A 27552-nucleotide genomic window follows, 5' to 3' on the forward strand; every position below is an offset into this window, starting at 1 on the left:
GTTCCAAGTAGAATGAGGTCAAAGACTGCTGCTGAAGCACGGAAGTTGCGGTTGCCTTGCGTCAATGGTCAAGGACAACGAGCGACGACTTTGGTCGACGAGGTTGCTAAGGTCACCGACGACTGTCTAACTTCAATGGTAGCAGTGTTCCGAACGAACCGCCCTTTAGGAAGGGTTTCGCACGCGCACGCGACTGATCAGTCGTCTTTTGAAGGACGAAGTAGGTCGTGGTAAGATACGTAGACACAACACGATTTGTTACGTCACGACACCGACAAGGCACGACACGGCACGACAGGATGCGAAATGATACGAAACGAAAAGCGAACAGAAGAATGACACACACGTGGTCGAGGAGAGTGGCCGGCCAGAGCCGGCCGGCGGCCGACTGAAATCACCCGGGGGGTCTTCGAGTCCTTGGACTCTGCCGATAGAGAGACGATGGTAGATGTACCACTCTACGCTTCGCCTCCACCTTCGTCGAGGATACACTCTCTCTCCGTAAGAGAGGAGAGAGCGTCTATGGATGGATGGTTTGCTGGCTGGCTTGCTTGCTAGCTGGCTGGCTGGCTGGCTCGCTGGCTGGATAGATGGATGGATGGATGAATGAATGAATGAATGAATGAAGAGGACTGTCGGGTACTCCTGGAGAGGTCCTCACGGCCGCTTAGACCCACTCGACCAGCGGCTCGGCTGGCCGCGCTCGCTCACTCGCTCGCTCGCTCGCTCGTTCGTTCGTTCGCTCGTTCGTTCGTTCGTTCGTTCGTTCGTTCGTTCGTTCGTTCGTTCGTTCGTTGGTTCGTTCGTCCGGGCTAGGGCCCCACAGCCTCTCGCGGAGAACCCGACGACACGATGAGTGGAGTGCCCACTACGGAGAAGTGCCTGCTACCAAGAGTCGTGATGAGATGTCCCCTTTTGCGTGTGAGAGAAGGGCTCCCACTCGCCTGCCTCTAGAGGGGTTCGCGGGGTTACCTAACCGACCTCCAAGCCAAACCCGGCTACCCTAACTACTCTGTCATTGGTCAAGACCAACCAATCAGCGTGCCCATGCAATTCCATTGGATCGCTTTCAAAACGGTTCGACGCTTGCTCGGGGTTGCACCACACTGGTCCGCGCCTCGCTGTTGGTGAAACCTATAGATCTTCAGTTACGAGTCCGCCTATCCCGTGCTGATCCTTGGCTCCCTACGAGGGTCTACCTCGTTCACCTAATCTAGTGGCGTCTCATGGCCACCAGTCTCGGGACAGCCCACCTTTCTCACTTCTCTTTCTATTTCTCTTTCTGTATTTAGCTATCTAGCTCTATCCTTTTCCATCGTTTCAAGCCTAGCTTTGTCCTTGGAAAAGTTTCACCACCTTTCATACGCACACTGGTATTACCGTTGCTTTTCCTTTAGATAGCTAAAACGACCTTACCGACTATCCTCCTCGCAACCAGCAACAGTACACATTTGTAATCATTGGTGTCGTGCTGGTACATTCTATAGTTTGCCGTAACGATACAACGTGTCGCTAGATGCACATTCTCCTATCGCAATTTATGATGAATATATTTCTTTTTATTTGTGAAACGAAACAGGATACTTTTTATTTAATTAAATTCATAAAGAATACCAAGTTCAAATTTAATTCATATATTTTTGACATCTCCATATATAATCAGAAATTTTAACATTTAAAATAATTGATTAACATTGAAAATTCAGAAATCAACATTTTTAATCAATATAAAATAATTTTCTTACTTCGATCCTTTTAGTGATAAAACTGTTCATCCACTAATAGATATAAAAAAAAAATATTATTCCAAACAGCGACATCTGTTGTGCACTTTCTGAACAACTAAGTATCTCTTTTAAGAAGCCTATGTGTTATATATTTGTTCGTAAGGTTGAAATGGCAGGTCGAATGTTCTGTACTTATAAACTAGCAACAAATTACATAAAAAATATCAATATTAAAAATAATGGTAATTCGTATAAAGAATTCTTGATATGTTTTCTAAATAATTTTATTTGTTTGCTGCTTTTAATTTATATAACCTAAAAAGTTCATTATGTCAATTTTTATTGTTTTTTCAACTTCAAATACAATTCGTTAACATAATACGATCTTACATATAAATCATTTTCAGCTCTCAGGTTATTGACACCACAGATATTGTTATCGCAAAACGTAAGAAATTCGACTTTTTTTACAAAAAGTACGTATGTTTTTTCACGTTTAAAATTATTTATCATAGTTTATCTGGAAGTATGCATTCATCTGAAGATATGTCTTGTGTTTAGAAACTGGTGAACAATTATGGAAGTCTGTTAACAGTATCAGTAATGCTGGTAGAAGAAGGGGAAGAGGAAAAGGAAAACAAAGTATGCCACCAAAAGATGTAAACGCGAGTCAGCAACAGGTATATGGAAAAGTACCAGTTATATTCCCAGGATTGAACTCTCCTATATTGCGAGGAAAAACTTTGATTGAACAAAGAGTTCTTACAAGCGAAGAAGGGACTGGAATACAGCCATCTATAATGTCAAACATAAAACGAAAGCGAGTAAAAACTCATCCTTTAGATCGTGGTTGGTCTGGAGGACACCCACATGGGAGGAAATGTGGAGCACCCGCACCTATTAATTGTGGTATGTAATATAATCATTTAATATATATAATGTGTGTATATCAATGTATAAATATAAATAATCATATATATACTTTCTAAAATTTATATAATTTCAGATGAATTTAATGGATTTGAGAGTTGGATAATACAGAATAAATATGTAACTATTATGTCAAGCACTCTGGGTCGTGTAAAACGTCATCGTACTTTCGTAATAACTGGAAATAGAAATGGCTTAGCTGGATTTGCTTCGGTAACAAAACATGATTTAAAAGGAAGTATATCTGCAGCAAAAAACAAAGCAGGACAACGATTAATATACATTGAAAGATATAATGATCACACTGGTAGATAATTTTTTATCATTATATCTGATTTATATATTTATTATGAGCGCTAAAAATATCTTAATATTTTCTTTTAAGTGCTCCATGACTTTTTTGCACATTTTGGCAAAACAAAAATTTTTGTAACTCAAAAACCTAAGGGTTATGGACTCAAATGTCATCGTGCTATTAGAACATGTTGTGAAGCAATTGGCATTACTGATTTGCATGCCAAAATTGAAGGATCTAAAAATGTTATTTATATTGTAAAGGCTTTCTTTATTGGTTTGTTACAACAGGTATATTTATCAAAACTATATTAATTTTTCATAATAATTTCCGTTCGTTACATTCTTTCTTGAAAATTTCTACGTTGTATGAAGATTTCATGTCATTATTTGGGAACTTTTGTAGCTTATTGTTCATAAATTTTACTTATTAATTATTTAATATTTTCAGAAAACATATCAAGAAATGGCAAATGAAAAGGGGTTACATTTAGTCGAAATGAGAAAGGAAAATAATTATTTCCCTAAAGTATTAGCTTCACCAGCAAGAGTTCGAGACTCTACAGAAATTTCATCCAGTGAAATTTTAGATTTTAAGCAATATGTAATGAATGGAAGAGTTCCATTGAAAAGAAAACCGAATACACCATTCTATGCAAAACTACCAACATGGCTAGTGCATTTGCGAAAACAAGAACGTCTTAGGAATCACGATAACGTTGTAATCAAATTAAGATCTGAATATGATGATGTTTGTAGTTTTCTTGCTGAGAAATATCCAGAAGCAAAAGCTTCAAAGTGGAGGAAACGGGATAATAAAGAGAAAGAAAGTACTTAACTATAATATCTGTGTAATCAAAATAAATATTAAAAATATAATTAAATATTAAATATACATTTAATAATAATAAAACTTAAATTGTAAAAAGTTAAGTTTATGTTTGTATTTCTTCTTTTTCCCTTTAAAAGAATATTTCTAAATGAGCATAATTTTTAAATATAAACCTAAATTTTAAACGTCTAAACAAGGCAAATGAAGCTAATTGTAAACCATATTATTTGAATAATAAGTTCTAGAGGAAGTCTATATTATCAACAGAAGGTATAATAATATATATTCTGAAATATAAAGTTTCAAATATGGCGTGTAGATGAATGTACCAGAAACCTCGTACGGCTTCGTTTTAAGATAAAAATGAACGAAGCCTTACTGATTCCTTGGGAAAATATATCATAAAGGACATTTGAGTAGCAATTTTCGTTCAATCTATTTTATACAAAACCAACACGGTAAATTAGTACAAAACAAGTAATTTTCTATTGAACTATTCTTCTCTTATCATATATATTTATCATACATTTAGACAAATATTTAAGAAATCAGTTTTAGAGCATGGCTGATCCAACGATACAAACATTCTGTTGTCACCATTCTAACAAAACAGATATGGCAATTGTGGTAATGCAGGAATTCAACACGGATGTTTACAATACTGTTTGTATGCTATCTTCTTCTATAGGCATCCTAGGTGCAGTATACCAGGTAAACAAAATTTTAATAAAGTATGATAAAACACTGACAAAGTTGGTTTGTAGATACTTCCAAGAGAAACGTCTAATCTTCCTCACAGGTGGCAAAGTTTTTCTGCATCTAGAGGAAGAGAGATCATTATATGGCTTGCAATAGCAGATCTCTTAGCATCATTGGGTAATTATATTTGTCTTTAACATAAATACAAATAAAATGAACAGAAAAAATAAATAATTTTATTTTCTTCGTAATTTGAATCATTTTTAGGTGTATTTATTAGATCAGCACTATGGGTTAATTTTAAATCTGTAATGCCAATGGAAGATGATACTTCAAGTGTTGTTTTTTGTGCACTTTCATCGGTAAAGTAATTCCATTAAATAGTTTATTAAGCTAGAAACAAATTTGGTTCATTCTGTTGCTGGACTAATATAAAAGGATTCTATTTCCAGGCTTGGACACAGTATTTTTATATGGCAACATGGATTTGGACTCTTTGTTATGCTATTGACATGAAGCTATTGTTAGGAGATAGGGCTGGACATCCTATTTGTTATCATGCTTTTGCATGGATATGTCCAGCAATTTTGACTACATTTGGTTTAACTATGTTATATGTACCAGATGCAAAGTTAGTCCTTTTAATTTAGTGAGAAGCAATAACATTATTTTTAATAGTTCTTTAAATTGTTATAAAATTTTATTTTTCCAGTTGTCATAATTTATCATTATCCACTGCTATACTACGTATTTTACCAAATTATTGTGCTATTTATGTACTATTAACAGTGGTCATGATAGCCAATCCCTTATTATATTTTGCGTCAACACGAGATCTTCAAACTGTTGTTACTTGCAGTTTAGCTCAAATAACAAGCAGAGAAAGGAAGTTGGTGCAAGGGATAAGGCTCAAATTCGCATTAACTAATTTTGTATATTATATGTGCTGGTTACCAAATTTAATTAATGGGATTTTGTTATGGACTTTATGGTTTCAATTACCAATCAAAGCTATCATTACTCTCTGGTATATAATGGTATGTACATTTTTCAGCAATTATGTAGCAAATTAATCGATTAGAACGATTTATTGACAGGCTGTTACAAATCCTCTTCAAGCATTCTTCAATGCCCTTGTTTATAAGAGATGGGGTAAAACAGAGAAATTTCGACTAGAATGCTGTCAAAAGTTAGGAAACTTTAATTTGAGTCATATTACGAAAAGAGATTCAAATATGCGATTGTCGGAATCATCACCCTTATTAGATCCGAAATTTGGGTGTCCACCACATACAAGTATTAACGGATCGTCCTCGTTCTGAGAACTGTGATACGGATAATTCGTTCAGTCTGTAGTAATATGAATAATGTACTGCCTTATGTCATTTTTAAAAGGAGCTATATTTTTAATATCTACAAATGTTTTAAGTTTTAAAGATATAACATGCTCAATTTTATTGACACTAGAACTATCAAACCAATTAAAATATCTAATTTCAGACTTTCTGAAACCTTCGATTTCTGTAGTTATCGGAAACATACAACTATTTTTTACAAAATTAATGTTGGTTCATTTATATAGAAATGTAATTACATTTATTTATTTATTTTCATTATACCATTTTAATTATTATTCTCTGTGTATATTATATTTATGTATACATTGCAAATCGATAGTTCTAGTGTTAAGTTACTTAACAGGGAAGAAGAAGAGAAATTATTTATATGGAAGTATTGTGTATATAAAATAATTAATTTTTTTTACATATATTTATGTTATAAATTAAGATTTTCTAAAGATTAATGTTGTAATAGAGGGTTTTACAAAAAATTAATTCTTCATACTAACTTGGGATATTTTTCTTAATAAACATATTTGTTAATTGTTATAAATGTTAAAAGATTTTATTTTTCATTCGTATAAGTAGAACACGTATATACATAATTTAATCAATATAACTTTATCATATATCTAATGTTTTTTATATTGCAATTCAATAGAAATAAACTATAAAGTGTTAAATATATTTAAATTTTGCGTAAATATGTTATATGTAAATTTAATTACTTTTGAAATTAAAAAGCATAAGAATTTATTGATCATCATTATTATAATTAATGAAGATTACCTCCAAAAAATACATATCTTAAAAAGTAGTATACATAGAATTTTCAAAACAGATACTTCGAATTTTTGATTAACAGATTTTATTCGTACAACAACCCTTCTCCTTTTAATAAAAAAATTCTTATGTACATTACTATTAACACATAATCAGACACTCATTTTTCTAAAAAATTACATATACATTTTGTAAAGAGTACCAAGACTATGTCTTCAACAGGTTGTATTTACGTATAGCACCAAAATTTTTATATAAATATAAAGAATATAGTAACCAATCCAAAATTTGTTCATTTATATTTATACATTAAATTTGAATATTTATAAAATGTCATGTTTATATTTTTTTTTAAAGATGTAAATCGCCAAAATACTATAAGACTTGTACACAAAAGAGAATTAAACTAGCTAATATCATATTTTCGTTCTTATATTGAAAGGAACTAATATGCACCATTAAACTCAATGGACTAATATTTTATGAACATTTGTCTTGGACTGTATATATTTGTCGTATTATTTAAATTATTTTTCGAATAAATTGTTTTGTGATAATAGTTGTTTATTTCTCTTATACTTTCTTTTGAAAATAGATTCGATTTTAATAAAATAATTTTTATATAACACTACATATTACCCATTAAATCTAACTATATAAAACTATGGGTATATAAAGATTTTTCGATAATACAATAAGAAACTGAATGTTTTGTATACATTACTTAATATTCTGTAATAAATACTGCCAAGTAAACGCCTAAGGTATAATTGTGAAATATAATTAATATATACTATAGTAAATTCATGTAAAATAAATGACATTATCACATGAAATTTTATCTCTAAAAGCCTACGAATTTGTTAAGAACTGATTCATTTTCTAATACATCTAAACTATACTTCATTCATTAACCTTTTAAAACAAGTATATTGCATCCCATTCTCTCACGATATGTTATGTTTCGTTTACTTATCATGCACAGAACGCTATTTTTATCTTCTATGTTTATAAATAAAAAAAGTTTGGGTTAAATATGAAAACATGAAATATCAAACCTATTGAACTACAAATATACTTGGCAGTTAAATAATTAATGAAAATAATATGCACTATTTATTCTAATATAGTCATTTTTAAAGTATAATTATATCTTACAAGAAAAATGAATACTTTTATAATCTCACGAACATCAAAAAGCATTTAAAAATTATTTCCATTTGTATAATTTGCTATTATGCTTTTCACATAAATGGGAAAGTTTTGTATTTACAGTAATATCATTATTCGTTTTTTTAACTCTGACTATTTTTAAATATTTTTTATAAAACCTGAAATTATTAAACTTGTCACAAGTTTATGAATAAAATGGAACAATATTCCAATAAAGAATTACTTTTTAAGAAGAACTTTTATAAATATAGAAAATATACACATTTTTATATCGTATAGCGGTCGATGATCATAATGTTAATTTCGCAATACATTTAGCATTAAACGTGTATTTTTTTTTTTTTTTTCATGTTATGAAAGATAAATAATAAATATATGAAGATTTATAAATATGAACTTATCCCTTTCATAACTGTTAAATTTAATAGTAAAATAATGAGGTTCATTTTTACTCAATTTGGCACTTCAATGGAATATGCAGTATCGATTTATAAAGAGTTTAGAAAGTCATACGATGTCGAACAAAATAATTACCTTAAAGCACTTAAAGTGCAAAGTATATTATGTAAGCAAAAGAACAAATTTGTGTTGAAGGTAGGATTTGCCATCAAGATGAAAAATTTGAAGCTCCTAGAGTCAAAGAGGTGATCTCACGAACGATCATCTCAGCAATTTTCCATGCTAACTCTTCTTTAGCCTAATTATATCGATTTATTACAATTTAAATATACATAAAAAGAAATTAAAAATTAAGTGTTAAATATCGCATGTATATTATTGATAGACGTGAAATTTACCTTATCTTGCTCCATATTTACAAATCTTTTTACAGCACGTGTTAATCGCGACTCTAAAATTACGAACAATTATTTCAATTCATTTTGTACATTCAAAATAACTGATATAAATAACTCACCATATTTTCTTTGAGGATCGGGTTCTATTTCGGTAATAAATCTGCCTAAATCATCAATATAGCCAACGCTCAAACTATAAAATAAATAATATATATGTTGAAATGTTTATTGTATAGTATATTCGTTTTATGCTTACTTATATTTGTTACGTTTCCATAACGAATCTGGATCATAAAGTTGTCTGGTGTCAATATTCATACCACTGGTAATATTTGTGTTATTGTTGTTCAATCTATTTCCTTCATTCCCTGCCTGCAGGGAACTATGCATATTAATACTAACAGAACTGACTTCACTACTACAATCGGAACCTACAGATTTCACAATAATCTTGAATGAAAGCATTTCATTTGTATAGTTGTATAATGCATAATAAATGTAAACTAACACAAACCTGCTCTTTTTAGCCTAGTATGTATATTTGAACATGGGCTGCTTTGTATAGTACTGATCAATTCTGATAAGTATTTGTAATATAACTGAGATGATAAGAAAGTCGGTAGATAATACTAAAAGAGGAAAAACTCCATTATCTAGAGTTATTAAATCTTATCGATATGTTATTGATTTCATACGACGACCTTAAATTATTATAACTACTATTGGCACATTATTGTTACCTTATTTAAGAAATTATATACAATTTTACAAGGTTTATCGAAACAATCGGGTTGTGGCCCCGCTCCATCTTCGCGGCAAATATTCTGCTCAACTTGGAAACGAATTTTATCGCTAAAACCAAGGGGCATCGTCGCTTGTAAACTAAAATATCTATAATAATATACATAATAATAATGTCAACAATTTTACTTTTTATTAATGCATTTCAAAAATTGTTAAAAAAGAAAATGTTAGAAAAAAATACTTGTCATAAATAATTAGAGCATCAGTTTGTGCTTCCTCGGGATCTGCAGCATCTTTCTTTTCTAATAAATTTTGTTTATAACTCATGGCAGACATCCAAAAATCTAATAATTCACGTTTATTCTCAAGTTCCATAAATTCCATGAAATAAAAAAATGCAGTTTCATTGTATAATATATCTGCTATCTGTACATTACCACTTGTAAGAACATCAATCTGATGTTTGCAGTGAAATTCACTTCTTAAGAAGTCATTAATATGTCTGAAAAATATGATATTTATATTTCAAAACAAAATATTTCAAGTGCTTAGAAATTTGTATACTCACTCATTTTCTAATATCTGATATACAATCTTTTGAACAGCTGATAGGCATTGCAACATAGGCTCAATGTTTTCACAGATAAGAACGTTTTCCATTTTTATCTTTAGATCCTCAGGGATTTGATTTATACCCAAAGTATCTTTAGTAATATACCTTTTATGAATTCTTAGTGCATCTTGTTTTATAGTAATCATATCTTTTCCCCTGCAGCTGTGATTTGATTGTCGCATTTTGCTTAATGTTTGGCTAGTCTTTGGCATGTCATTGCAATTTGATTTCATATCATCATTATTTACATATTCATTAAATAATAGATTCCCACTATCATGATTATTTATATTATTTTGTGTCATATCACACTGAAAATTTTCATTGTTGTCTACTGAATTTGAAATATTATTCGTATTCGTAACACAACTTAAACATTCAACATTTCTCATTTTAGTTTCCAATACATTAAATGAACTACACAGGCATTCCACTTCCAGCCAAAACTTAATAAGTGCTATACAGTTCTGTGTTTCCATAAACTGAATGAAATAACCTAGAGCACCTTTGTCCGCAAGTATTTGTGGAAGTGTCTTAGAAAGCTGAGAGTTGAAGGAACATGCTTCTTTTGTTTCACCATTAAGAATTTCTTCTTCCTCTTCCTCCTCAAGGCTGCACAATATACCTGTTGGTGTTTGGATTGATGAACCACTATTGAATACATCTCCAAATAATTTCCCAGAGCTTGTTGATTTTATGGGAGAAGTTTGTAAAGATCTGGGCCTGTCTTTTTGTCCTGTAAATATAAAAAGTTATTTTATTAATTTAGTTAATATTACTAATAAACATATATTTAAAAAATGCTTTAACTTTCAGTGATCATATGCATCATGCCAAGGAATACAAAACTCAAAAATTGAGACAATAGACATAAATATTTTGCGTTTAGGTTAACTACGATAAAATTTGTAAACAACTTTTTTATATGTGAAATATCAACGAACTATAGTATACGAGCAAAGGAATATTTACCAGGCTTTTTAAAAAATTGGAACATTGTTTACGTCACAACGAAACATGATAAGCGACGCGATATAGGATTCAGACGTAGAAATAATGTTTCAAAACCTGACGCAAGCCTCTTCCTATGGCAGGCGAAAATTATGTGTGGATTCCTTTTGAAGATGATACCAAGCACTGAATTAAAAAAATGACACGGTGAACTTCCTCGATCGTGCATATAAAATAGTACATGACATTTCAATGAGCTTTCATTAATGTCACCGTGGTTCCATTCAGGATAGCTACATTGAAATAAGCATATTCGCATCATTTGTCGATTAATGTTGCGTACATTAAAAAATGATCGTAAATCAAAACATTCGAAGATATATCAATAACACCGAACTTGCGTAATTCGTCGTTTTTATTTCTAGTATCATTCTAATGACGCGTTGCTGCCATGTTGCCGATTCGTAGAGAGTGTATATTCATCGGTTACTCTGCGCGTTTCAAAATAAGGAATGAAGTCAGCTAGAGGTATTTGTGCATGCCATTTTATGTATCCCGCGCTTTATTACTATTAAAATCTAATTATCACAAAAAATCTATAATTGAAATAATTATATAATGATAATTTTTATTTATAGTATATGTTACTTATAACGTATGGAGCATATTGTATGATGTATGATAACTTATTCCTTTCTCGTATCAAAATATTTCTGACGAGAACAGTACGCGATCGATACGAAAGGAATCTTACTATCCGCTATGGAACGATCTTTACCTCCTTGCTGTTCTCCATTCGTTGGTACCGTTCCTGTAGTAAACTGCAGAGGACGTTTAGAATAGTATTTTGATATTTAAATTCGAATTGTTTTGTATCAGTTCTCGTGTGTGTATACGTTCCGTATATATCGGTACCCGATGAGGCCAATGTCCGGCCACTGTGCTCGAGGCTCTCATGACCGTTCGACGACAAAGAATACCGGTTTCTCAATGTACTGACCACTATATCAAGGTAGAGCTCCGGTATAACGTCGCCTTTTAACCGGACTCCGGTCAGTCTGATTTCTGTCGACGATCCTTGTACATTTTTCCATTGCTTCGTGACCTATCGAAGCAAATCGATCCACTTCATCATGTATCCGCGTTACGATCTCCTCTTCGTGTTCACTTATCATGTTGTGACTGGTTTGTCCTTACCAGCAACGACCTATGATCAACGACAAACCGGTGATCTGAACGTGCAGGTTCACCTGAAGGATGTACAAGTGTTGGCGTTATTGGACCCGGAGTTGCTTGACGATTACACGGTAAAACGATGACTATCGGTCACGACGTTTATGCGAAGATATTAACGTATCTCGATACAGTTAGATAACGTGATAATGAGAACTATTATTATCGTTGGCTTTTATCTTTATTGCCTACATGATAGATATATATTTATCATGATATATACATATGATCTTAAGAGATTTACATTATTGTATATTACAATTACATCATTTTAGTGTATGGGGCAGATATGCAAAAGATAAGAAAATATCTAAACAAACTTTCTCATTTTGAAGCTCCAAGTATATCATTTCTTAATTGTAAGCCAAAAGCAATTTTCAAAAATTGACTATATAGTGTTCAAACGGACATGAATTTAAACGAGTCAATAACAGTGAATAAATTATCAGTCGAAGAATATTTTAAAATAAGTTTTTAGTAAAATAATATGATCCTAAATTGCAGGAGTACGATTATTTCTACGACTATGCTGATTTCACGATAAAACCGATCGTCAAGCCCACCACCAGTACTACCACAACTACCACCGAAACAACCCTATTAACTTCAGAAATTACCGAAGCTATTGCCTCTGAAATATCCAACTCTACCTTACAAAATTCATCTTTTTCAGCTATCGAATTAAACACAAATTCAACCATAGAAAGCACAGTTCTTTCGTCAGTAAATGCTACAGAAACAAATGAAACTTTAGCAGATTTATCAAATGAAAATTCAGAAAATTCAACTAACGCAGAGAATACATCGAGAATAAGGGTTAATAATAAAACTAAAAAGCTATTTGATAATGGCGAAGAAACCTCAACGAAACAAAAGGAATGGAGATTATCCACAGAAGATTCGTCCAATAAACTGTCTAGAAAACACTGCAGATCAGGATACTCACCAGATGGTAAAGGCCGTTGTCGTCGTTTAAGTCAACGAAAATTATCGTTAATTCCGTGAGTATTAACAAAATAAGAAACATTAAAACATATATATCTTTTCCATAAAAAATTACTATATTTAACCAATTAGTGAAGTTGTAAAGTATGAAACTCGTATATTGTAAAATATAAGCACTGTTTGAAATATAAAGATGTTTTTTAAAGAAAACGTAGATATGATCTTGTTCTTTATAGATTAGCAATGAGATTAGCGCCAAAACTTTTCGACGATCTAGCGCGTGGCACGAAGAATCTAGCATAGAAGGAAGACGATCGAATGCATTTGACCACGTGTCATGAATATTCGATATCAGTGCAGAATCGTATGTGATTGTGTGAAGTTGCCTCATGTTCCTCATGGATTTACCTTAAGTTACGTATATGTTTGTCGTTGACATTGCTTCATCTTGCATTTCTATATGCCTGTAATTCATCAAATTAGTGTATATAATATAGAAAGTAATTATACTTGACAGGGTTATAAGATTGTCGTAATAAATTTATATATTCATATTAAATGATTGTTTAGATATAAATTTTAAATAAAATACCCTGCAATATAATATCCCAAATTGCATGATGCTCTTTGAAAAATGTTCTGCATAAAAAAAGGAAGATATATGGAGAGTATCTTTAAATATCGTGAGAACCCTGTTCATTGCGAGGGTCGATAAGATACGAACGATTTGCTTTTCTAGAAAAAGATACCAAATCAAATTATTAGTTTCTTCCGCATTCTGTCTTCCGTGTCTGAGAAAAGGAATAAAAATATTGAGCAATTACGTAACACGATGTTATTTTTAAATATCTTCCTTTGCACCGTTACCGTTACTGTAGTACTAGAATGTTAATTAAATTTTTCTGCAAGAAATCAGTATTTCTTATTGCAATAAAAGTATATAAAATATTAAATTATTAGAAGTATATAAAAAAGTAGGATTTATTGTCGTAACACCGTTAGGCCATTTTAAATAGCAAATACCTTCTGTGTTCCTATGTATTCATACTATACTCTTGAAATAACTAACCTTCAATAAAATATTCTTATCGGTCATTCCGCAGATCAGTATTTGAGACGTAGTTTCTATAAAATTATTTATTCGGATTCAAAATCATTCTGAAATCTAAAAAATTAATTCTCGTTGAAAATGTTATTTATTAAGTATATTTTAAAACACGGTATCTGAGAAACACGCATGTTACAGTCAATATAATAATTTCTCACGAGAATCGCTCGATTTCTTTCTTTTAACCCGTAGAGGGGGATAAAGTCGTGAAAGAAGCTACGCACCGCAAGAGCAGCAGTACTATCATGAACAGTCTTGGTGGATAGCAGCGACTTCTTAATCATCTAACAGTCAATTTCCAGGCACACGAGGCGTTTCTTACCCTCTCCCAGCAGTGATACTCCCTAGATCTATATACAAGTCGTTGACGATCCAAAGCCGCCAAGGAAGCGGACAAATCTCTCGCACAGTCGAGGAACAGACTTCGTTCAGCTTGGCCGATTCGAGTGGTTTCCAGAGGATCTCGTCGAGATGCCGCTGCACGTCGCGTGTCTTATCTTACTATCAGGTAGAGTTACTATTATATAATTACTTTAAATCTCTTTGTAAGATAGCTTCAGTCTCAGTATCTAATTTTTATTTTTATGTAATGGTACTTTATTTTTTCTACCTTTTTAAGTCTGTTATTATGTCTGTTATTCTGAATAGTTTATATATCCTTCTAAACCTAATCAATATTAGTCATCTTTCGATGCTAAAGTTTGAAAGATGCGTTGAAATTAAATTTTTCATATTGTTTCATTTTTTATTTACATTTTATAACTTCATTTTGCAGGTATTCTATCTGAATCGTTTATTCCGCAAGTAAATGCAGCTCCAGCTATTTACGATCAACGGCAAACTGGTGACTTCAATGTGGACACAAAGTTTGAGAACTTTTTGGTGATCGTTGCTACTTCCGGTAGCAGTGGTCTGTTTAGCAACCTGGCATCACAGGCGTTGGAGCTGAACGAGCTAATCTCGCAACGCAGTAAGCAACAGTCCAGGGAGAAGCCATCTGAAACGATGATTTATGAGACGGAGGATGCAGATGGAGGGAGGGAGCCTTACCATGTCGAGATCGTTCACATAGAAAAGGAAGGAGATAGCACAGCCAGAAGTAAACATCCTGACAAATTGCCTGGAGCTAAAAGCAGCGAGAAAATTGAATTAGGAACGTTATCAAAAGATAATGAAAAAACGAACTCACAACAAACAGTCGATTCAGTGCTGTCTATTGACAGTAAAGAAGTCCTGAAAAAAACTAGAAGCCTTTGGAAAGGTGAAGGGCAACGTGATCTCATTGATGATTCTATAGAACCAAATAAAAGATCAACTGACATTAGAAATTCGTCAGTGGAGAACCTCGATCATTCTGACGACCTACCGGTAAAGGAAGAAGCATTGAAGGCAACGAGACCAGGAATATCACTGAAAAAACAATTATCTAAAAAGGAGGAAGAGGATGAACCTTCGATATCCGAGGAGAGAAACGAATTGGGCGGCAAGTATCAAGAACTGGTACTGTTGGGTGGTGGTATTGAGAACTGTGGACCTGGAAGATACAGGGATAAATTAGGTATCTGTCAACATGATAAAAATTTTAATTGAATTTTATTCCCGCTTAATAAAGGATACGTACGTTTCATTTGAGGATATTTATACATACTATATGACAATTGTGATATTTATATACTATAATCACAAGCTATCCGATGGTGCTCATAATACATGAAATATTAATAATTTAAGATCATATGTATAAAAAAAAAAGATATGTAAAAGATCATCTATTTAAAACTTTAATTCAAACCTTGATCTCTTAATCGAACTAAACACACTTATTCTACCATTTTTACATTTATATTATTTATACCATGTATCGTACATTTGTATTATGTTAAAAAAAAAAAATAAATAAATTGCGCACACAAACAAACAAATGACATCTTCGACCCTAATCTGTCATAATACATTTTTTTCTCATAATAAAATTTTATGAAATCTCTGGTAGCATAATTCAACACTTTATAAAGTTATTTCTTTGCAGAATATTTTTAAGTGCTGAAAATTTATCTATGTCTATTCCAATGGATAAATGATTAATTCTTATTTTTGTACCCAACTTGGTCTTTGAATCCAAGATGTATTCAAGAGATCTCAATTTTTAGTAAATTTTTATCAGAAGATGCAATTTAAAGCGAACCAGGAAAACAATTTGTAAAGTTCGAGCATAACGGAAATGAAAGAGCAAGGGCAAGGTTACGGTAATAAGCGGCGATTGAGACAGAGGAACGGGAAAATGAACTCGGTGGGGCCACACGAGGCCGTTGCCCTTTACAAATCGGTCTGCGTGTGTGCGCCTATGTATTTGTGTGTAGGTAGGTATCACGTGTACATCGCACACGCACATCAGTTTATTTCACGCACGAAAGAGAGTATATAAGTTGAGAGCAAACCGGCTATTGACTACATGATTGTCTTTTTCTTTTCAGCAAGCGAATTTTGCCTGAAATAGAATTACATAGATTAAGACGTAAAAAGAACCATTAAAAATGACAGATCGTCAAAAGAGGTTAAGTGAAACGAAATATTTCGTCGCGACAATCAATTATTGATTAATTCGTACATTCTTAGTATTATTTAATAAAAAAGTCGTAAGTATAAAATTTAATGTTTAAATTTCTTACCATCTTACAGTACAGTTAATTTTCATTTTTTTTTTCCAGTATCTTCATAATATAAATATGGTTGTATATTGCATAAGAAGAATATGATACCGATCAATATTGGATTAAATTTGATTTTAGTCAAAATTCAATATTTAAATCATCTGTATTGAAGAGAAATAAATAATATATATTATATATGCTGTGCAGATAATTGTGTAGTAGAATGGTATGAGATATTAACATTTTTCAAATAGGACAAATCTATTCCACTCAAGATTACATTCTATATGGCTGTGTATGTAACAGTACGTGCAGAGTGGCCCCCAGGTTCTTGAACTTGCCCGACAATCTGTTTCTATGCCAGGTGGGGACCGAGATCACCGGTCGGCAGAAGACGTCGTCATACCTTGCTCATCCTCTGCTCCGTCAAGACGTTCATTGCTCACGTTACTACATTACGGGCATCGTTTTTTCTTATTAAAAACCATCCTTAAGTCCTTTTCGTATTCTCGATCATCTCTCGATTAATTGTTTGTCACGTATCAATTTTACCTTGACTCGGTATTTTGTTTCGTGTTATTTGATAAATTGATCAAACCCGAAAACGTTGTAAAGAGTTTTACCCATCGAGTAATCTAGAATACGCGTATAGACATATTATCGATATTGGTATCGATTATCGAAACAAACATCGATGCTATCGATCAACATGCGAATCTTCAAAATGGTGCTGCTACTTGCCGCGTTCTGTTCTAATAGAGTCATTCAGTGTTTACCGATTGCGAACGAGACATCGATCATGGAATCATCGAGTCCGACGACATTGCCTCCCTACCACAATTCTACCGTCGATTATTACGATCAACGACAGAATGGAACTGAGAATTACCGTATCCACGTGGATGGCGTGATATTCGTGATCGCTCCAATCGAGACGCTCCTCCTAGCCGGTGCTGCTGGCGATAAACCTAACTTACCGATAACTGATTCTTCGAAACCGCCACCGAATAAACCGGAAGTCGATTCTAAACCAACACTGATGGCACCCAAGTCAGCACACAGGTATTTTCAAGTTTTTAAATTACACTTTGAACCAGTTTGATATCTATAGTACTTTAAAAACAGTACATTATGCTTAAATAATTAAATATAACCAACATTCACTTTTTTGCCTGATTGTGTAGTATGATTATTTGTTTTATTGTAATTTATTATTTTTGAAATTTATTATAGTAATATAATACTTTTATTTCAGAGCCAGTTTACGCTTGGCGAACTTGCTTGTCCCGTTGCTGCGTCGAATTCGTCACGAGTGAAGAATTGAAACATACGAAACTCTGCAAGACATTTACGTAAAATTTAATTATCTAATTATCTATTTTTTTAAACAAACTCATATCATCTCTTCGTCTCATCCCTATCATTCACCACTTTCCTTGACTCATCAAGATGAAGTGATCATTAATTTTACTGTAACGAAGTATTTATTTTAGAATTTATTTATAATGAGCTACAAAAAATAGAAAAAATTAATAGAAAAAAGTATAAAAATTAAAAGGTATGCTCGACTGAAAATATTTCATTTTAATTAATGCTATACAAGGTAGTAAATGGTGCAAGGTTTTTATAACTTTTTATGTTCATATTCGTTCGTATTTACCTTCACGAATAATTGTATACTTGAGTAAATATACAATATACAGTTCTTATCGAAATGAAATTTATTTGATTAAAAATTAAAATACATTATTTATGAGTTCCTTTTTTTGGTATATCATCACAATACTTTGTATAAAAAATGCTTAGGACTATGATTCTCAGAATATTCATTTGGGTGGAATCGTTTATTTCGTTAAAAAAAGAAGAGATAGAGAAAAAAATCACTTTCACACGAACTTTACAAATTACGATGTACAGTATCTAACTTGTACTGTTTAAAGGAAAGGAAAGAAGAAAACCTATATAAAAAGGCGATCGTTGAAAACGCAATTAGAATAAAACCGTAAATACACGATGTTCACTTACACATATATACAATGTTTCCGAAAACTTACACGACGGATAATTGTGACTTATGGAAGCGTGTACAAGAATATGTTCTTCAAATATATCTCACCATTAAAATAGAAAGCAGCTCTGTGTGTAAGGTGTGTGTTCTCTTTTTTCCTCGTTTCGATACTCGGGAATAATTTACGATAAATACCGATACCTTTTCATTTTCGTCTTTATTTTCTTCCTTTCAGGTAAAAACGTTCCAACGAAAGATATCCTTGGATACGTTCGCAATTACGTTTAAAACAGCAAGGACATTTAGATATCGACAAATGATGGATCAAACAATATTACGAACAATATTACGTTTCGTTTCATTCGAATGATTCATATTCGCCAATATATCGATAACGTCAATCCTCACTATCGTAAAACTAATGTACCCTGTTGATATTTCACGTTTAAAGATTATACATTTCTTACTTTTGTTTCCAATATTCGAACGAAGAAGTGAACTTCAATGAACGGGGTTTAAGGTACATTACAACCTATTCGCTTCCCTCTCTAAGTATACAGGAATTAATACTCTTGAGAAAATGGGTCATTAGTAATGATAAAATGCAATTCGGTGGGCATAATAAGGAAATTCATTAGTTAATGAAATTAAGTATTCTTAATGAATTTGTCTATTTTTTTTTTCTTTTTTTTTAAGCGATTAATCGCGAGTACTCCTAATACGAGATACCACCTAGCTATTGGTTCAACAATACTATATGCAAAAATGATAATGATTCAAAGGATACATTAAACTTATTATCTCTGACTAAATGAAAGCCTGAGTTACATGACTACGATATCGAACCGTGAATCATAGATTACACAATTCAATTTTGAAATTATAAGAAGAAATTTACTGTTATTATATACATGGATTACACATCTTTCAACGATAAAATATACTAAAGCAATGCGCACGAATACCTTCCATAATATGACGGCACGGAGAAAGCTGTACATGACTTCGACACACGCAAAATGCTTACAATTTATAGACTACGATATTATCTAACCACCTTGATATAATCTGCCGAAAAACAATTTGCATGTACAGGATGTATGAAAATTAATTGTCACAACGGTTACAGCCAGATTTTGCAATTGGAAGATGTAAAATCACGCTAGAATTGTCGCGGCGATTAATTTTCAGGCATCCAGGACATTGCCGAGCGCCAGTTCAGCTTAATTTCCACAAACAATACGCATTAGGGCAATTTTTAATGCAGCTCTCTTTTCGGCATCAACAACAAATGATTATGGAGACAACAGGGTCAACAATGATTTATATCGTCAGAAATAATAGGCGACAACAAAAGAAAGAAAAGGATAATAAGAATAAGAAAAAGGACATGTTTTTAGGAAGGGGGTTGAACCGCTGCGTTCGCGTTGAGATCTTCGCAGTCTGTACCTCCTCCAGGGCCACTATTATTACCAACTGCGGGCTCGTCAAATTTTAATTCCTCCTTACCCGCCTATAGAGGAATTATTCCATTTGACATCTTTTTCAAAAAGTCAATCGCTGGTTAAAAAATTCTTAAAACGGCACCAGAAGCATTTCATAGATATGTATCGGTAACGTCACCGGCTATTACCTCTTTGATTAGCAGACGGCAATTTTCCATCACGCTACGCCTTCTATCCGAAGTATTGCTTAGAATTTCGTCTGGTTGATGTAAGTTGTCCACGATTTTACGCAGCTCTTCCAATTCCGTCACCGTTATCTCCAATTTTGATTCTAATTCGGATCTGCAAATCGGTATATGTTTATGCGATGTTCTTTATCCTATTCCTTGATGTACATGAAGGAAATATAAAATTACTTCTCCTCTTTCATCTCCTGTATGCATGTGTGGTTATCAAGTTGTATTATTCGCAATACTTTCAGTAATTTTGTGACAAGATTATCTACATCAATAACTTGATCAACAAGACCGACAGCAGAACAGTAATCCGAGGCCAGCGGACCATCATTGGTGCCAGTGTCAGATTCGCTAATAGAATCGCAATCATCGTCCTCCTCGTTTTCAACCTGTAATATTATATAAAGTCTAGTTTCTTTATTATTAACATTTATCATTTAATGTCTACTATTTCAGATCATTTTATTTTTACCTTGCGACGATGTAAAATAGCTTGCGTGAGATTCGTAAGACTCGAACATTCCTCGTTGGTACGCGTCTTTTTGAGGTTACTTTCGTCCACAGTTTCCGGAAAGCTTAAAGCTCTGCGGAGCGAGTCGCTACTCGATACCATGTTATGCGTGTACGTATCGGGCAGGGGAACATCCTCTAACACGCTTTCCATCATCAGGCATGGCTCGGTTTCAAAATCGAGCAAGTCAGATGATGACTCCATGCTCAGTTCTAAGTTACATAAAACAAAGCAATAACAGGTAAACAATTTTTCTGAGAGCAATCAATTGATTATTCCCTTTTTGTTGATAAATCATTTTTAGATACATCATAGAAATAAATTAAATATAAATGGCAATATATACCTTTGTACATTTGTTTGGCCGATTCTAAGGTAGATTTTTTGTCAGCGTTTTTTATTGCAAAAGGATGTGTTGCTGCATTCCGAATAGCTCCAATCATCGCGGAAACAAAGGAACCGCTTTTTGGACTAGGTGTACCCTCTTTCAAACTATGCTTAGAGCTAACGGGACTTGACTCTATGCTACTATTGCTTCTACTGTATGCTTCATTGTGATATATTACATCCTACAAATAAAATTAATTATCAAGTACCATAAAATGGTAAATAGAAGACGCATAATGAGAAAAATAGCGAAATTACTTCGAGGTCTTTCACTGAGATATTATAGGATGTTATTAGTTGATCTACCAATCCTTCTAACCTAGTCCCTAGACCGGAAAGTGCAACCGCAGCTCCGGAAACAGCAGCTCCTTGTGTGAGTAAGAGTTCCCTGCTTCGTCGTTCGACTGCGTTTAATTTCATGCTCATAGATAAATTTTCTTGTCTGCACACGAGCAAAAGAATAATGAATAAGATATACAAAGAGTTATTCCAAGAGTTATTTGTCTTGTATAAGTATTTACCTTCGTTGTTCGCTAATTCGTACTAAATGCTTGCATTCTTCAGTTTGCCTCTCTAATTCTAACTCGCGTTTCCTTAACAACTCTTCCTTTTTCGCAAGCTACAAATTAGAAAGAGCAATTACACTAATGTTCTTAGTTGCTGTTGTTGTACATTTCGATGAAAAAAATACCTCTGTTTCAGCCTCCTTTAAAGCCTCCGCTAAAGTAGCTTTCTCTTCTTGCAGAAAATCTTGCATCTCTGCCGACTCTGCCTCAAGTTCTTGCTGCTGCTGTAGCAGTGCCTTTTGGGCAGCCAGGCTTTTCTCCAAATCCTCCATAAATGAACCAAACATCACGAATGAACAAATGTAAGTATATAGCTCAAACACAACACAGAAAATATAAATATAATATAACTTACCCTACTCAACATACGGCACAAAGACTGTAAATCAGCTATTTCTAACTGTTGGTTGGCAACAACTTGTCCAGACGATTGCAAATGACACTCGAGCTCCAGGAAGCTATCGCTACCTTCTAAAAGCAATCTGTATTTACCCAATCTACCAAAAACAATGAAAAAAGAATACAAGATTCTAGTTAAGGTTTCAATAATCACCGGTATGCTCCGATTGTGGCGTTCCAAGCATCGCCAGTACTCGTTGTGCATTTCTATCCAATTCCTGTCGCGCAAACGCGTGGTCGGCTTGTTCTTCCTCAAGAAGACGCTTCACTTCAGTGATTTCAGCCTTCAATTTCTCATTCTCCTCTTTCTGTTGCAACGTTTCTTCGTTCAACCGTTTTATGTCACTCTGCATCGTGTGCATGTCCTCCCACGTGCCCTCCGTTTGACATCCTTCATGCAATCTTTCAACCACTTCCGGCCCAGTGATGGCGCTTGGCACCCCAGACAAAGCGTTCTCGATGTCATGACCGGTCAGACCAGTTTGAACACTGGTTTCGTGATAAATACGTGTCTTCTCGGCAGTCTTGTGTCTAGGATAGGGCGGCAAACTCTTGTGCCCCGAAGACTCTTTGGTTCCACTCTTCTTCTCAATCTGCCTACTTAGGCTCACGTCTCTACTTCCAGATCTACTTCTGATGGCTTTGTCCGTTTTCTCACTGACCTTGACGATACTTATCTTGTTCCTGTTCCTTCTGGGCAACGTAGCATACGTGTCCAAAGCCTTGTTATCCGTGCTAGTGTTCAACTTATCCGCTCTACAAGTTTTACTAGCTTCCGTACGACCCGTATAAGGTACTCTAGGGGTTGACAAAGGTTTTCGGACCTCTTCGGACGGTGTTGAGCTAGGCGTGCGTGCACCACGTGTGCTGGACCCACCTCTGGACCTGCAGCTACTGCTCTGACCTCGACCACGCTGCGCCAGGTCCTTATTGATTACCGTAGTGAGTACGGATGGCAGTGAATCAGGAATTGGTCTCGTTCTTGTTCGTGGTGGCATGGGGGTCGTTCCTGAACGGAATGTCGTCGACACTCGACTACCACTTGCTGTGCTATCATTATTGCATTCTCTAACTGCTGATTTTTCTCTAGATCGAGCTCTGTCCCTTGTTGCCGGCTGTGCTTTACTCAAGATACCTCTGGGGGTTGTGGTACGTGGCTTGGAACGTGCGGTAGTGGCTGAATAGGTAGTGTTTAATGGAGTTGGCTTCACCCTGGTGTTTTTCTGAGTCTCAGTCGCGTTTGTTTTCTTTTTATTGGTGTTTGAGGACGTTATGGTTCTTTTCACGTTCGTTCGGTTCGCACGGGCAGAAACACTGCCTGCGATGGAGGAACTTTCGCTGCCTCCCTCGCTGGTACCTTCTCCTCCGGTGGTTAATCTTACGTCGTCCGGTAAAGTTGCACATGGGTCCTCGTAGACGGAGCAACAGCTAACTAGACTGGAATCGCAGGATGCCTCGTCAAGGCCACCACAGCTGCTTGCGTAATCTATACTGTTCCGACTTCGTACCTGAAAATGTCATTGATGAGTGTATATTCCAAACGCGTTGTTTCGCTTTAACAAAGTCATTAACTATTTAGCCCATTAGGACTCTTTAGATAGAAATCACGTAAAGGGATATCGTTACTTATATTTGATGACTTAAAAAGTTAATTTAAAGAATTTGGTAACTCTGAAGTACCCCTCGACGCCTCAACCAACAGACCCCTCCTATGTAAAATACTAATGACCTTCTCGGACTGCTTTGAGCTATTCAACTTCCTAAGGCAAATCTATTTACAGACCGAAGTGGGTCACCCGGTATAGTGAACCATAATCCTAAAAGCTCTCTTGTATCAACATCCTTCATAAGTAATAAGCACGCGAATTTGTGACCTTCAATGTTTCCACAGAGAAACCTAGATACCCTTGTTTAATAGGTCACTGGAATAATTGAAACTGACCTCGAAGCAAATCTCGCCCCATGCCAATTTTCCTCACAATAAATTCTTTCTTACCAAAACTTTGACCTTCGCCTGTCTCTACCTCGAACTCATCTTTCATACAATTCCTGTTTTTATCTCGTCATCGATCTTATCATCAATGTCAATCAATAATATCGTCCTTGAACGCGTCTATCGATGTCCTTTCTCCAATAATTTTTTCTTTTCACGAGATCATAAGAAACGAGATATCCCTTTACATGGAAGCCTCCTAATCGAACCGATGGTCCAACAATCGGAGACCCAGGTTTCCCTGCGTCACCGATCGATCCTCACCCTCGGTACCTCAGTGGCGCAGCCCTCTACGCCACTATCGCTTCCGTCCTTACTGTCCTTCCCTTCGCCAGAGTAATCCTTCCTGTCGTTGTTCAGAGTCGCGTCTGCCTTAGGCGCCTCGGAGGACTCGGTCACATGGATCACGGTGATGTTGCATTCGCTGTTCATCGTCGTGTCTGGATCCTCCTCGTGCAGAAGCTTATCAGCGTCGACCAACGGGGATGCGAGGTCCTCCGGAACGCCTGAGTCCTGCCTCGCGACATTCTGCACTGGCGACACTTTCAGACTGTTGTCCTCGAGAGGCGTCTTCTCCATCTCGAGGCTTAGTTGCTCGTTGCTCGGTGACACGCTCATTTCGCGGTTGCCATTCTGCAATTGAACATGGACAAATTATAGATGGCATTGCATTGTATTGTATAGAGAAATTGTTAATTATTACATTGGATAATTAGACACCAGCACTGCGTGATGTCATGGTGCGGAATCATGTGCTATTACATAACTTCAACAGTCTGTGATATATGATTTTATTGAAATAGGATTATGATTAAATTGAATTGTTGAAATAGCGTTATCGTAGCGGCAATTACGCGAAACGTATTACCTCGAGTTTTTATCATGGCTATTAACACTTAGGCTCCTGTTCCTGATAGTGTTACGCCGCAACGACTTCCTTGAAGAATATCATTATTTTTTCTAGAGCTACCTCAATGATTGCTTTTGCTTTTAGTGCTATTGTCATTGTCATTGCTACCCGTTACTGTTGTTTTTCGTTGCTATCTCTATCGTTGATGTTACTGTTATTACTCTACGTAATTACTATTTTGGTTGCTATTACTGTCGTCACTGCTACCTCTGTCTCCACTAACGATGAAAAAATTACTAAATTATTGGCTATTACTTGAATTTATAACGTAATTATGTTAAAATGTATCTGTAATTTTGCTAAAAGTTTATAAATAATTAAACTTATTGTTAATAACAAATTAATATTATTAATAACAAATTGGCCACAACGCATATTTATCATTAAAATGAAAAAATTAATAAATTATTAGTTATTAAGGCGGAAAAATAATAATTAATGGAATCGGTCAAGTTCGGAAATTTTCGATCGGGGTGGGGGGCTCGGTCGATCGGCGCCTATATAAGGAGGGCCGCTCCGCTCCTCCACTCATTTGTCGGTTCGACTTTGGAAGTGACACGTCTAAATTTCTAAATGCGCGGACGGGGTAGGGGATCCGAAATGTGGTTGGGGCTAGCCACCCCATTCACATCTCACCCCATTAAACCATTTACTAATAATTTTTTTTTATTTTCAGGCATTAATTATTTTTTTATTTCAGGATTTAATTATTTAATTAGTTTAGTATTTAATTAGTTTAAGTATTAATTATTTTTTCGTTTCTATTTATATTTATTTGAGAATTCGAATATTTCGTATAATATTCGAATATCTCATCGTTTGGTTGTTTATGTCTTATCGTTGGGTTGTTCGTATCTCATCGTTCGGTAGTTCCTTTTATTTGATATCTTCATCTTTGTGGTACAGGGCCTCGCTAGGGACCCTCGGCTTGGTTTTGGGTGTTTCGCTGGTTCGTCGATCGCTCTCGTTTGCGAATAAGTCATGGCGGGGTCTGTGGTGGCTGGGTGGGCCAGGTTCGATCGGAAGGGTGCCGAGGCATGAAGTTGTCTTGTACACGAGAGTACGTCTCGTAGGCTAGTCGGTCTTTCGAATAATCGCGAATTCATTCGGGCGCGTCGCGATTTTAACTTAGTTTTCCTTTGCTCGCGTTTTTCATATTTGATTCCCGAATATTGTGGGAACTTGGAAATATTAGAGTCTGTTAGCGCTGCGACAGTAAAGTAATAAATTTTAGTATACCGAATCGAAGTCCCTTTGATAAGACACGAAATTTCATAAACTGTCAGTAGAGTCATTTTAACTTAATTCGCTCCAAGTTAGATTAGGGTACCCTTGATACAGGAAGCACCAGTAGGTTGCGCCACTAGGGCGTATGTCCGGGTCTCGATGTGTAGTCACCTCCTCGTGGTGAGACCTGGTAATTGGTATCGTTTTCCAAAGAATAATTTTTGGAAAACGATACCAAGCTAAGAGTTACGCACTAAAGTTGAAATATTAGTTATAAGCTAGCTGTAAGTTAATTATAAGTTAGTTATAAATTAGTTGTAAGTTAGTTATAAGTCAATTAGAGAACCTGATTGCAAAAAGACAATGTTTGGTTGAAATAAACAAGCACGTGTAACGGGAGAAAAAATTGGATTCATGGAATATCACCAGCATAGAGCCATTAGATATCAAGAATTATATTTTATAGTTAGAAAAAATTGAAGCAGTAATAAAAATATGTAAGGTATGATATGCTATTGAATTTCAGGTTGGCTAACCATATGACATACAGGATAGAAATATTTGATGATTAAATAAAAATTCAGAAAAGGGAGATGATTTAGGCGGACAAAAGGGAATAAAATTAATTTAGGTGATGTCCTCTTATGAGAACAGAATATAGAGAATACAATGAGATTGAAAGGTATGTCGTATTCCTGATCTAAATAAATATTAATATCAGTGGTCAAAGTCACTGATTATTACTAATCTGTTAAATTTCAGATTGATGGAGCTGAGGTACATAAAGGAAGGAAAGAAGTTCTAATGAAAGCAGTGAGAAGAGGAAATGTATATTACGTAGAATCAAGAAACAAAAAAGAGGCAGCATATGTATCAACAGAGAAAGACGTGTGGCATCGATATGCAAATATAAAGTTCATTGAAGAGATGGCGAATGAAGAACTGGTAATAATTCTGAAAAGTAGAGATAAATTGAATATAGAGTGTGAATGTTGCTTTAAGGCAAAAATCTGTAGGAACACACATAGGAAACTATAAAAACAGCAGGAA

General features: G+C 34.6%; 6 protein-coding genes and 1 pseudogene across 9 annotated transcripts in view; 4 read left to right on the forward strand and 3 right to left on the reverse strand.

Annotated features, from left to right (window-relative positions):
* The first annotated feature begins 1884 nt into the window (after positions 1–1884).
* Positions 1885–3789, forward strand: mRpS5 (mitochondrial ribosomal protein S5). The gene is made up of 6 exons (XM_017902019.1): positions 1885–1969; positions 2135–2203; positions 2289–2636; positions 2734–2964; positions 3043–3242; positions 3403–3789. Exons 1-6 carry the CDS (start codon positions 1897–1899, stop codon positions 3787–3789), a joined length of 1308 nt encoding a protein of 435 aa, XP_017757508.1. The 5' UTR covers positions 1885–1896.
* A 320-nt stretch (positions 3790–4109) lies between these two features.
* On the forward strand, positions 4110–5871 carry LOC108548901 (G-protein coupled receptor 143). Of its 3 annotated transcripts, none has more exons than XM_017902033.1 (7): positions 4110–4260; positions 4336–4494; positions 4548–4659; positions 4750–4844; positions 4935–5113; positions 5195–5519; positions 5580–5871. In XM_017902033.1, exons 2-7 carry the CDS (start codon positions 4345–4347, stop codon positions 5802–5804), a joined length of 1086 nt encoding a protein of 361 aa, XP_017757522.1. In that variant the 5' UTR covers positions 4110–4260; positions 4336–4344; the 3' UTR covers positions 5805–5871. The 3 variants fall into 3 exon arrangements, with proteins under 3 accessions (XP_017757522.1, XP_017757524.1, XP_017757523.1); XM_017902035.1 differs by having other exon boundaries at positions 4342–4494; XM_017902034.1 differs by having other exon boundaries at positions 4227–4241; positions 4329–4494.
* A 2451-nt stretch (positions 5872–8322) lies between these two features.
* pkaap (A-kinase anchoring protein pkaap) lies at positions 8323–11349 on the reverse strand. The gene is made up of 9 exons (XM_017902119.1): positions 10905–11349; positions 9888–10668; positions 9561–9821; positions 9316–9466; positions 9090–9204; positions 8832–9006; positions 8695–8768; positions 8576–8628; positions 8323–8475 (listed from the first exon to the last, which is right to left on the reverse strand). The coding sequence occupies exons 1-9, from the start codon at positions 10927–10929 to the stop codon at positions 8386–8388; spliced, it is 1725 nt and encodes a 574-aa protein (XP_017757608.1). The 5' UTR covers positions 10930–11349; the 3' UTR covers positions 8323–8385.
* A 312-nt stretch (positions 11350–11661) lies between these two features.
* On the forward strand, positions 11662–15856 carry LOC108548813 (uncharacterized). Its single transcript, XM_017901935.1, has 5 exons — positions 11662–12190; positions 12621–13117; positions 13298–13358; positions 14518–14677; positions 14945–15856. Exons 1-5 carry the CDS (start codon positions 12017–12019, stop codon positions 15757–15759), a joined length of 1707 nt encoding a protein of 568 aa, XP_017757424.1. The 5' UTR covers positions 11662–12016; the 3' UTR covers positions 15760–15856.
* A 459-nt stretch (positions 15857–16315) lies between these two features.
* Positions 16316–17404, reverse strand: LOC108548814 (uncharacterized; annotated as a pseudogene).
* Positions 17405–17432: 28 nt separating this feature from the next.
* On the forward strand, positions 17433–18150 carry LOC108548957 (uncharacterized). The gene is made up of 2 exons (XM_017902118.1): positions 17433–17882; positions 18076–18150. Exons 1-2 carry the CDS (start codon positions 17515–17517, stop codon positions 18134–18136), a joined length of 429 nt encoding a protein of 142 aa, XP_017757607.1. The 5' UTR covers positions 17433–17514; the 3' UTR covers positions 18137–18150.
* A 1636-nt stretch (positions 18151–19786) lies between these two features.
* corn (microtubule-binding protein cornetto) overlaps positions 19787–27552 on the reverse strand; it is a 47935-nt gene continuing 40169 nt past the window's right edge. The window contains exons 2-12 of one of the 2 annotated variants that reach the window (XM_017902060.1): positions 24630–24998; positions 22527–23880; positions 22329–22444; positions 22099–22239; positions 21929–22026; positions 21666–21849; positions 21367–21589; positions 20982–21232; positions 20690–20898; positions 20462–20615; positions 19787–20341 (exon numbers count right to left, since the gene is read on the reverse strand). In XM_017902060.1, the coding sequence (XP_017757549.1) occupies positions 20225–20341; positions 20462–20615; positions 20690–20898; positions 20982–21232; positions 21367–21589; positions 21666–21849; positions 21929–22026; positions 22099–22239; positions 22329–22444; positions 22527–23880; positions 24630–24983 (3201 nt within the window). In that variant the 5' untranslated portion in view covers positions 24984–24998 and the 3' untranslated portion in view covers positions 19787–20224. Of the gene's footprint in view, positions 20369–20461; positions 20616–20689; positions 20899–20981; positions 21233–21366; positions 21590–21665; positions 21850–21928; positions 22027–22098; positions 22240–22328; positions 22445–22526; positions 23881–24629; positions 24999–27552 lie in introns of both variants that reach the window. The other variant, XM_017902061.1, reaches the window with a different exon arrangement.

This window comes from Eufriesea mexicana, unplaced genomic scaffold, assembly GCF_001483705.2.
Source record: "Eufriesea mexicana isolate 0111107269 unplaced genomic scaffold, ASM148370v2 scaffold1653, whole genome shotgun sequence".
NCBI lineage: Eukaryota > Metazoa > Arthropoda > Insecta > Hymenoptera > Apidae > Eufriesea > Eufriesea mexicana.

Bases quoted from the DNA above. Each gene is read 5' to 3' on its own strand.
- pkaap (XM_017902119.1), bottom strand. From the start codon at position 10,929: ATGTTCCAATTTTTTAAAAAGCCTG. The intron at 9,467-9,560 runs GTATTTTTTTCT...ATATTATTATAG, and splicing joins GCTCTAATTATTTATGACAA to ATATTTTAGTTTACAAGCGA. The intron at 8,629-8,694 runs GTGAGTTATTTA...TCGTAATTTTAG, and splicing joins CGATCCTCAAAGAAAATATG to AGTCGCGATTAACACGTGCT.
- LOC108548957 (XM_017902118.1), top strand. From the start codon at position 17,515: ATGCTATCGATCAACATGCGAATCTTCAAAATGGTGCTGCTACTTGCC. The intron at 17,883-18,075 runs GTATTTTCAAGT...CTTTTATTTCAG, and splicing joins GCACCCAAGTCAGCACACAG to AGCCAGTTTACGCTTGGCGA.
- mRpS5 (XM_017902019.1), top strand. From the start codon at position 1,897: ATGGCAGGTCGAATGTTCTGTACTTATAAACTAGCAACAAATTACATA. The intron at 2,637-2,733 runs GTATGTAATATA...ATATAATTTCAG, and splicing joins ACCCGCACCTATTAATTGTG to ATGAATTTAATGGATTTGAG. The intron at 2,965-3,042 runs GTAGATAATTTT...TTTTCTTTTAAG, and splicing joins AAGATATAATGATCACACTG to TGCTCCATGACTTTTTTGCA.
- LOC108548901 (XM_017902033.1), top strand. From the start codon at position 4,345: ATGGCTGATCCAACGATACAAACATTCTGTTGTCACCATTCTAACAAA. The intron at 4,495-4,547 runs GTAAACAAAATT...GTTGGTTTGTAG, and splicing joins TCCTAGGTGCAGTATACCAG to ATACTTCCAAGAGAAACGTC. The intron at 4,660-4,749 runs GTAATTATATTT...AATCATTTTTAG, and splicing joins AGATCTCTTAGCATCATTGG to GTGTATTTATTAGATCAGCA.
- LOC108548813 (XM_017901935.1), top strand. From the start codon at position 12,017: ATGTATCCGCGTTACGATCTCCTCTTCGTGTTCACTTATCATGTTGTG. The intron at 12,191-12,620 runs GTAAAACGATGA...CCTAAATTGCAG, and splicing joins AGTTGCTTGACGATTACACG to GAGTACGATTATTTCTACGA. The intron at 13,359-14,517 runs GCATAGAAGGAA...GATACTCCCTAG, and splicing joins CGCGTGGCACGAAGAATCTA to ATCTATATACAAGTCGTTGA.